Source organism: Lissotriton helveticus, chromosome 3_1 (genome assembly GCF_964261635.1).
Source record: "Lissotriton helveticus chromosome 3_1, aLisHel1.1, whole genome shotgun sequence".
NCBI classification, from domain to species: domain Eukaryota; kingdom Metazoa; phylum Chordata; class Amphibia; order Caudata; family Salamandridae; genus Lissotriton; species Lissotriton helveticus.
Window position 1 is genome coordinate 718,688,118 of NC_136061.1, and position 10,906 is coordinate 718,699,023.

The window sequence follows — 10,906 nt, forward strand, 5'->3', positions numbered from 1 at the left end:
TTCTTCAAAGTATGGCATATTCTATGCTCTTCTGCATGCTTTATGCAAATGGCAATTTTTTTAAATACACACGTTTTCACTTGTAAATTAACATAATCTGAGAGAAGAAGTACAAAAATTATCTAATGGTATTTTATATACCATAAGTTTCCAAGATGGCATTATACATTGACCTACACTCTTTCAGCGCATGCTTGATGCACTTGTTTTATGTAAGGCTATTGTGTTTTTTAAAATTGTAATACTTTTTTACATATTCATATTTATTAAGAGTCTAGGGTATTGTGTTAAATATTTGGTACCAATTTTGCTTTTCCTTCCTCTAGTTACCCATTACATTATTTTTCTAAAACACCATCAATGACCGCCAATAAGTTTCATTGTGCGAACAGTCTGCATTACATTTAGCACTCTTTCGGGGGGAAGAGAAATTATATGTACAAGTGAAAGTCCTCACCCTGCCTTTTTATTTTTTATCCAGTGATTACATAACTTCAAAACAGACTCCAAAGCTTTGTCTAAAATCAAGATAATACTGGGGACATAGTGTAGATAACTGGCTCTTTATATAGTATACCACAAAGAGGTATACTGTTCAGAGTCCATGTATCCCTTATAAGTGGGCGGCGGTGTTCTAGCAATTCCAAGGTGCTTTCTTAGAGAGTAGTGTGGCCGAGCAGCCTTGGGCTTATCAGAGACTAGTGTTGGACATCTGCAGTACTTACGCAGTCAATAAATGGTACAAACGACTCAATGAGGAGATCCACACCAATTTACAATAACGTGTGTATATGTATATATATATATAAACATAAATATATTCCAAGTCACAACGTCGCAACACTCTGGTCACTGGCTCCAAGAGGATGGTGAAATAGGTGTATATATATATCTATATATCTATATATAGATATATAGATATATAGATATATATATATTGCATACAAGTTCTTTACAGTGACTTAAGAGACCAATCTCCTGGACCGAAGTTGAGTGTGGGGCAAGGTCCAAGCCAGCACCAACAGGTCAAGTCTGGTGGCACTGGGGTAAAAAGGTGCAATTCAGTGTTGAAGTCAGTGGGGATCTTTTTGGTAACAAAGAAGCTGCAGGTTGGTAGTGGTTGTGGCTCTTCTCAGCTTAGACCAATTTCCATCTGGGCAGTCCTGGATTCTATGCATCTGACCTAGCGCCAAGACGCCTCAGGGCATTCGTGTGCTTTACAAATTTTTCAATCAAATCAAAATGTGGGTGGCCAGTTGGGCTGAACCAACCAGGGGGCTCAAGTCTCAGTGTTCATGTCATTGGTACTCTTCTTCTCTGCACTGGGCTGGCGGGTGCTGCAATGTCCTGAGGTGTCTTTTTCTGTCACTAGAGATACTCGTAGAAAAGGTTGCAGGTGGCGTCAGGAAGTCCACATGCTGGCACCATTGGCGCACTTCCACTTGGGCTAGGGTCACGGGTACAGTGGTGTTTTCAGTGTCGTATTTTGGGCGGTCTGGAGTCCTCAAGCTCTTTTGGGGTGCCTGCAGGATGCAGGGGAGCAGCTTTACTACTCCATGGGAGTTCCTGGGTCTTAGCTGAAGTCTGGAAGTCCTCGCAGGCTTTTGGAGGCACAGGCATCATCAGGACAAGTCTTCTTTGGCGTAATTGTCGAGGACAGCAGACAGACCAGCAGGGTTGGCACCAAGTCACTTGCTGGTCTTATGTTATTGGTTCTTGCGACTCGACCATCTTCTTTCAAGTTGGCAGGATCTGATTTCCTGCTGCCAGGGGCTAAATATTAAATACTAAATTTAGCAGTGTTAGGTAAGTGTAAGGTAGTATCCAATGGGCTACTCACCCTTGGGATCACTACAACCCCTATTTGACTGCTTTCTGTGGGTTGTGGGCATATCCCAGTCCAAGAATACCTAATTATGCCACCATAAACATGAAAGACTGAAATGTTGTGGCCACATCAGGTAGCCTACCTTCGGGGTGGAACTAGCCTGAGGGGAACCCGCCTCTAGGTCCACTAATTTTCTTATCTATCCAGACGCAAAATGGTCCCTGGTCAGGTGGGGCGACATTCTTTTGAGGGAAGCTAGATCTGATTCTAAGGCAGCAGGCTCTTTGAAGCCCCCTGCCTTGGAATGCAAATTTACAGGTCATCCGGCTGGAAGGTGGTGGAAAATACACATCTGCCGAAGCAGGCTTAGTTCCTGAACTCCTGAGAGTGTTGGCCCTCACCCCTAGGGTCAGGAACTTGTCTGTGGTGGCAGGCTAGTCCAGCCCAGTCAGCCAGTGGATGGTAGGTTTTCAGGGGGCATCTCGAAAGGTGAATTTTGGGCGCATGTATTAAATCCATCACTGGAATCGGTGTGGGTTCATTAATATAAGATATTTGATATCAGACATCTTTGGTTTCAGTGATACCATCATGTAGCTGGGGAACTCGTTTTCACCAGTGTGCAGCACAGGTACTTAAAATGGCTTCCCTGGTCACTAGTACGGACTTGCATGCAGTGTCTGTAGGCATGGCACACAGGGGTGTGTACCATGTTGTGTTTTAGCTTTTGTCTACACCAAGGCATGCATCCTGCAATGGTAGTCTGCATGAGTTAGGTGAGGGGTTCCTTAGTGTTGCATCAAAACATGCTGCAGCCTTTAGGGACGCTCTTTGGTACCCATGCCATAGGTTCCTGGGGTACCATGTACTAGGGACTTACAAGGATGCCAAAGGTATTGCCTATTGGGGGAACATGCTTACAGTTTTGGGAAGGATCTAACACTGGGGGCCTGGATAACAGGAACCCAGTGCACTTCCAGACAAAATTGCATTGAATACCGGGCAGAAGTGGGGGTGACCATGTCAAAAAGGGGCACTGCCCTACTCAAAGTGGCATGAATTTCTAGCAAGAACAGTGCAGAATTGCTTAGTCACATGGGTAATATCTGTAACTGCCTTTGTGCATGCAAGTTTAAAGAAAATCTATGGAAAACAACAAGCTGCAGTCTAAGGTCTATGTAGTTATACAATTAATTTAAATGTGATGCCCCGATATGCCATGTGGAACTTGTGCCTTTCAAATGTGGGATCTTCCAAAAGCTGGATTTTTTGTTCCCTTGCTCTGTGCATTAGCTTCTCTAAGACAGGTCTGTTGTTGAATCTGAACCAGCATCTGTTTTTTCTTTTAACTATTTCAGAACCCGTATTCCAGCCACTGATAAAAGGCAGGTCTGCCCCTGGAAGAATCAACCATCCACCTACTTTGAGTCATCGACAGCATAAATTGGCATCTGCATTCCAACAACAGCATTTGAACTTCAGCCAGGTATTTCTTTTTCAATTCTCAGTTTGTGTTATTCAACTTGAATAGGCTTCAGTGAATGGTTTTATTAGATCTATCTTCTTTGATGATTGGTTTCCGGTATACTTTTGTACATTTCTGATTTCATTGACTGCAGCCTTTTCAAGCCTAAGATATTTTGTTTTTTAAATACATGTATTGATATTTTAAGTGTAACTTTCATGAAGAATATCCATTACAGCAAGGAGTTCCAGTATCAATTAAGAAAGTTAGTCAGTCATATATTAGTCAGCATATTTGTACTTCAACCACCCTGTCTGTAGGAAAATGGCATTTCTGTTGCAGTGCCTTACATTGTTTGCCTGGTATCTAATGCAACTTTAAGCGTGTACTGGATCACTGATATCCAGGCCCCACTACCTGTGTTCTTTTTCCTAAACTGTACCATTGTTTCCACAATTAGCACACCTCTGGCTCACCTTGTAAAAGGTACCCCTGATACCAAGGGCATTGTAACCAGAGAGGGTCTCTAAGGGCTGCCCCATGTATTATGCCACCCTAAGAGATCCTTCACCTAACACATACACACTGCCATTGCAGACTGTGTGTTTAAGTGCAGCTAAAACTGAAGAGTCAACATGGTACACATCCCTGTGTGCCATGTCTACCACTGCCTGTGGCAGAGGTAAGTCATCCCTCTAGCAGGCCTTACAGCTCTAAGGATAGGTGCACTATACCACAAATGAGGGCATAGCTGCACAAGCAATATGCTCTTACAGTGCCTAAGTCCATTCTTAGACATTATTAGTGCAGTGAAGCCATATTGAGTTCATGAACTGGGAGTTTGTCATTACGAACTCCACAGCTCCATGATTGCTTTACTGAATGCTAGGCAATTTGGTATCAAACTTTTCAGCACAATAATCCCATACTGATGCCAGTATTGGATTTATTGCAAAATGCGCTCAGAGGGCTTCTTAGAGATGTTCCCAGAAAACAACCTATTTACTAGTGTGCAGCCGACTGGTCTGCACCTGCCTGCCATACTCAGACATGTTTCTGACCCCCTGAGGTGAGAGCCCTTGTGGGTCAGGAATAAACCCCCAAAGCACGATCAGCATTCAGGGCGGAAAGCCTCAAAGGCTTCCTGCCCTCTGTAATGCTAGCCAGGGCCTCTCCAGCCAGTGGAAATGTCCGTCCCCCTGACAAGCCCTACTTTTGGCAGCAAGGTCAGTGGGACAATTGGTAGTCTGGGGAGGTGTGTTCCCCATCTGCCAGAACCACTTTAAAGGTGCCCTGGACCGAGGTGACCCCTGCCTTAGAAAATTCTCCTTCTTGAATGGAAGTATTTTAACCAATCAGGTAAGGGGATGCCCCCTTCCCAAAGGGAGGTGACATGCTAAGGGTGTAGTCACCCTATAAGGCAAGTAGCCCATTGGCTTCCATCTGCTAGTATCTGCAATGCCCCTAAATTCAGTATTCACGGGCACCCCTGCACCTTGATCCTCCTATACCTGCAACCTACAAAGAAGACGCTGTGCACCAAAGCCAGAACACGACGACTGACTTGGCATCAGACCTATTGGCCTGTCTTTAGCTGAAACAGCCTGCAAAGAAGACGAAGCCTGTCTTATAGCCAGCAACTTCCAAGAACTCCCAGTCTGAGTGACTCAGCTGCCCAGTGACTTTTCCCTAGCAACTTTGAGTACACCGGTGGTTGACCTCTCCTGGACCTTACAAAGTAGCCTGCAGCGTCTGTACGAAGGGTGCCCCTGACTGGCTCCAGTACAAAAAATCCGACACCAAAGGTCACCCCTGCATCCTTGGGCCCTGACCTTTGGGTGCCCAGCCCTCCTTCAACATCTCAATTTACCTGCCCTGCCGGTGGGCAACTTCATCCAGCCTCCTGGTCCAAGCCTGCAGCCTTTTTGTGCGACCTAGATTACCCATTGGGTGCTTGACACTGATTTGCGCGCAGCTGCCCCGTGCCACTGGTAGTGTAAGGTTGGTGATGCCTTGTGCCAAGTGCTTGTTTAATCCCCGGGTCCTGTGCCCTGAAAACATGGTTACTTAACATCAAATCGCACCTCTTGTGGGTGCCCCTAGTCTCCTTTTACCAATATTGGACCCAATGACCTCTGAACCCAAGTGCTGCTGGTGGTTCAGTACCTACCTTAAACTGACACTTGCCCAGTGTTGATCCAAACGCCCGAAGACTAGATGTGTAAGTCGAGTACTTACCTGTAACTGCATATTACTGTTTCCCTTCCATATGATTGCATTGTTCTGCCCATTACTCTAAATGTCTTTCACATTTGTTGAGTTTGCTACTGTTACTTATTGACAATACCAAAATATTTCTAGTACTGTAAAGCCTACCAGAGCACTTTTTACAACATATCGCCTTAAGTGCTGAAGTTCGCCTTTCTTCAGGAAGGCCTTGAATAGTAACTTAAAGTCCTTATGCAGCCCATAGAATTAGGCTACAGTGGTAAAAAAATCTTCATCTTCTTGTAACAAAAGGGTAATTTCCAAGGAAACATCTAAGTAATGCATGAAAAACCTTATACGGTACAGAAATAATCTTTCACAAACCCTTTAGTTATGTGAGAGAATTATGAAGTGCAGGGAAGTATAGCCCAAAGGCTGCCATTATCAGGGAAGAAAAAGGAGACGGTCTTTAAGAACTGTGACCTCCAATATCCCATCATGCTCAGCCAGAGACAGTTATCTCAGTTCTTTTTATAGTCTAGTAGCTGAATAATAGCGGACCATGAAATTGTCTGTCTAATTCTCCGTGGAGGAAGGAGTGCTGCTTAAGACTATCATAGAAATACCCTTATGAGAGAACTGGAGTTACAGGTAAACTATATCTTCTCTTGTAGGGGATTTCCATGTGCAGTCATAAGCGTTAAATAGAGTAGCAAGCCCTGAAGCGGTGGAGTAGACCGAAAAAAGGGAGATAGATAGCTAAGGAATGAGTGTGAGAAAGTGCCATCTTTCTTGCCTGGTATGCCCCCACTCTTTGCTGAATTGCTGATGTGCTTTGACTGAGTGTGCCCTGGGCTCCTGCCAATCAGGTGTCCAGGGCCTGTGTTCCTTCCCTAAAACTGTATTGAAGCTAAGACCCAATTGACACAAGACAGACAAAAAAACTAAAATGAAAAATGAGCACAGCTCCTATCCTATTCTGTCATTGTAGCATACAGTGAACATTTGTATTGACTGAACTTTATATCTCATTGCACACTATATCGCAATGTTAACAATTTTCCTGCATTTGACATGTTTGTGTTACTGTAGGTGGTAACTGCAGCTTCATAAAACATTTCGGAGAAGATTGCTTTTGGTGCATGTGCTATGAACAGCCAAAAAAATTAACAACTCCCTAATCTGTCAATCGGGTGTTTCATGTGAAAAATCATCTCACAATATTTTTTTTTTCTTTGTGATTTTAAGGTTCAGCTCTTAGGATCTGGACACCCAGAGTGGAATGGAAACTATGGTCATCGAAGACAACAGACCTTCATCCCAGCAAATGTGGCTAGCCACCCTTTCAACCTTCAACACGGAAGTCCTAATCACACAACCGTTCACGCACATTTAGCTGGAAACGCTCATTTGGGAGGACAGCCGGCTATCATTTCTTATGGTCCCTCTGCACCCCTAAGCACTGCTCCACCTGTAGCCCACATCCTAGCCTCTCCATGTACTTCAAGACCTATTCTGCAGCATCCAACCTACAGTATCTCTCACCCAAGTGGCATAATTCACCAAGTCGCCGTGGGCATAAACCACCGTCTATTACCTTCTCCATCCGTTCATCAAACTCAATACAAACAGTTTTTTCCATCACATTCTTACATTGCAGCTTCTCCTTCTTTCACAGGATTTCCATTGAGTCCAACAAAACTTAACCAGTATCCATATATGTGAGAACTTGAATTGTGGTATGCTGGAGAAGCTCAATGATACAGACATTTAAATTGAAGAAAAACGAACATGGTATTTAATAAATATTAGCCATGGCACAACAAGAAAATTATTTTTGAATCATGTAGACTTGGGTGCAATGTAAACAACTTTGAGCTTTAAAAAACGTTCACTTTAATGTGTTTTGCACATTTGGTATAACTTGTCTTTGGTCATGTTATCTTATATAGTAACTGTAGACAGGTGACTTACAGGAGTAGAAGCTTAGTTTTTGCTCCTGCTATTTTTTTATAAAATTGCCTTTTAACAAGTGCAAGACACGTCGACATTTGGGAAGCCATTCAGTGTACAGATATAGAGCAACAGATGCACATATGTCTACAGTACAGTGTACAAGTAATATGTTTGTATTACCTGTGTCTTGGTGTTTTCAATGTTGAGTCACTTACTGTATCTAACAAGAAAGTTGTACTTTACATTGCATGTGTCTTTTGCATGGGCAAATCGAGAAGGTTGCCTAGACTTTGCTCTTCAATGTTGTCGTCCTAATAATCTCAGCTGCATTGTATACCGTTTCCACACATAGTGCCTTAAATATTGAGGTTGTTAATGTTACTACTTGTATATTCATGTTGAGGACTGCAGCACTTAATTCAGATCCGATTTTATAGGGTAGATTTTGTTTGAGTTTTGTGTGGTATGATTTTAGTAGCTGGTGAATTCCTTATCAGGAGGACAGCATGTTTGCTGTAACCAAATTCTGTTTTTATCAGAACTATTTGGCTCCAACAAAAGACCGCAGTACAGCTTTCATTGTTTGTTGTAAAGATGTGACGAGCAAGACCTTCTAAACAGTATTTGTACTGTTTATTCGAAATGAAATATCTAGTGGTTTATTTTCAAAATATTTAGGTTTGACAGACATGCCATTGGCATGATTGTTGCTTGTGGAAGAAATTGCAATTGGCATTCATTGGACTTGCGATATGGTTTCATAGTGGCTTGAGCAAACCATGCAGTATTTTATAATTATCAGATATATTTACTGTTGAAAGCTTGATAAGATGTGAGGTGTGTGCATTTTTTCATTCATGCATGGAACCGGTTTTAGCCTTTTTACATTATAGTGTTTGTTTTAGATTGTTACTGTTCAATGCTTATTTAATACATTCCGACAGGGACATAAATTTCATGCTTTTCATTTTTATTTAGGAAGTATATTGTTTTTGTTTGTTCAAATAAAGTTGCTTTTTACAGCACCAAAGACTTTAATTATCCATTTCCTATAAAAAAAAGGTGGCTATTTTTAGCATAGACCTTAAGTATACTGTAGTTTAGAAATGGGTTTGAAGAAAAGTTATTAAACAGGGGCTATGTTTAAGCTTATGGGCAAGTAATAAATGTATCATTTATCTTGAATGTATCATAGATAAGCTGCTATATAATGATTGCCACTTTGGATAGCTGTGAAATTAGGTGATTAAGTAGTTCCTACATAGCCTTCTGATTTCTGGTTGTCTATTTACATGAAATAGAAGTGGGAGTTTTGATTTTTACTTTGCTTTCATATTTGGAGTGTCAATGTAACTGCTGTATTGTAAATGATGGACTTTAAATTGTGTATGTTATTTTGGGGTGTGTTATATGCATCAGTATTTTATCTTCATTAACTCTGAGCTAGTTACTGCTTATAAGTGAATGTTTCAATGTAACTTAATTTTTGTTATTTCATTTTTGGCGTTGTGTGTAGGTTGTTAAAAAGCTATGTTTCAGGCTTGACTTCATGTTTTATTTTAAGTTCTGGAATACAGTCTTTGCAGCGTTGACTGGAATAAGTAGTGTAAATGATTTCAGTTTTAACTCCCCAAATGTTTTGGAATACCAATGTTTATTTGTTCAATGAACTTCATACCACTAGCACAGCACTGTCAATAAGCTAATGACCAGACAGGTTTTTCTTTACTCCATTGACACAAGCAGTGTTTTATTTAATGTATGTGTAAAACTACTGTGCCTACATTTGAAAAACTTATTTTATTAAAAAAAAAATACAACAGTATTAGGTCATAAAACAGAAATACCAGCAGTACATTTTTTAGTCACACTGGAGATGAAGGATCCAAAATTTTCCGACACGTTTCAGTGTTTTTAGTAATCAACACTATGCATTTTATAAAAAAAGAAAATTGTAAATGTACATTTAAAAAGTGCTATCTAGTTACATTGAAATTGAGTTGGCCCATGGGTGTTGAAATAGATGTATGGAGTAAAGAAAACATACGATAAACATGTCATGTATAGACTCGGTGAGCGTTGGCATTGTAGGTCCAACAGATTCCCTATTTCTATTAACTTTTCTGTATTGACACCACAAATGACTGTTTTCCTTATTTGGGGGCCATGTTATCTCTAGTTCTTTGATATTAGTGTGATTACTTTTTACTGTGTTTGAGAGTTCACCTATAGGCTTGTTTAACTGAATCTATCTATTTACCCATGCATAACCTTTAAAACGAAAGCTTATGATATGAATGTTCTCCAAGTTACAGGTCTGCTGCTTTCTAGATATTAAAATTCCTGGAAATGTTTTTGAATTTGGGAGAAGTGTATGTATGAGAGTCTCCCCTAACTGAAATTCAGTGTGCTGAAACATGAGAGCCATACCAAAAATATATACTGAAGAATATCTAAAGAAATTCCTCCCATGAGATAAAACTGAGATACAGCTTATGGTTTGATGCCTTTTTAAAAATTAAGCACTGCATGAATCTCGAACGGCATACTTGCATACTATTTTTAATTTGCAAATTATTTTTATATGAAATCCTTGTATTCCGTTTTTAATTTTAATTCAGGGTGTCTTATTAATCAAGTATGCTACTGTATGAACTCATTTTTGTTTTTAAGTAATTTTTGTTATGTTTTTACAAGTAGTTTAACTTGGCTTGTGTTATTAGAAAATCAAACTACAAGTTGTAGAATGATTTGCTGAAAGAGTAGACTTGATTACTAAGTTTGAACTGTTACTGTTATACAATTTGTAGACTTTTGTGGCTTTTATTTTTGTTTATTTTGGCTTTTGATTTTGTGCTACACTAGTTTGCCATGTAGCAATTGCACTGTGCAATATTACAATTTGAGGACTGGGAATAATTTCATGGATGTATGTCTCTTAAAGTTTGCGATAGTATTTCTCTAGTTCTCAGTGATTTAAATGTGACCAAGCCTTCTGTACTTTGTCACAAAAAGCGGGTTTTCCAGGTGACTATTTTGGTGAGTGTCAAAACAATTTATGGTGTATTATTGTCAAGATTCACTTTGAAATAAAATATATATTGCAGCAAACATGTCCGCATTTTCATTCTTACTTATCCAGAATTTGTGTTGGCAGATTAAAAGACTTGTAAAATGACACACGTTTATGCACTTACTAGTTAACCAGTAATGACTCCATTTTCTTTACAACTTTACAAGAACTGAAATTTACCTGTATGTCATATTGCATCTGTGTCAAAGGATAGTCATAAGTGTTTAAATGTCCCCTGCTCCATGTGGGGACCGCAAAACACTATATAGAGGGTGCATAACTGTCCAGTATTGTAAAGCGCCCTCTAAAAAGCATATCAAGGACTGGTTAAAAGCATCTCAAGGAACGGTTTTCCCCCAAAATGTACACCATTAGA

At 40.4% G+C, this 10,906-nt stretch overlaps 1 protein-coding gene across 5 annotated transcripts in view; it reads left to right on the forward strand.

Annotated features, from left to right (window-relative positions):
* Window positions 1-10,568, forward strand: part of HIPK3 (homeodomain interacting protein kinase 3) — a 580,167-nt gene extending 569,599 nt beyond the window's left edge. For all 5 annotated transcript variants that reach the window (XM_078680871.1, XM_078680870.1, XM_078680873.1 and 2 more), the window contains 2 exons: window positions 3,187-3,314; window positions 6,750-10,568. In XM_078680871.1, the coding sequence (XP_078536997.1) occupies window positions 3,187-3,314; window positions 6,750-7,226 (605 nt within the window). In that variant the 3' untranslated portion in view covers window positions 7,227-10,568. The remainder of the gene's footprint in view (window positions 1-3,186; window positions 3,315-6,749) is intronic.
* Window positions 10,569-10,906: the final 338 nt, after the last annotated feature.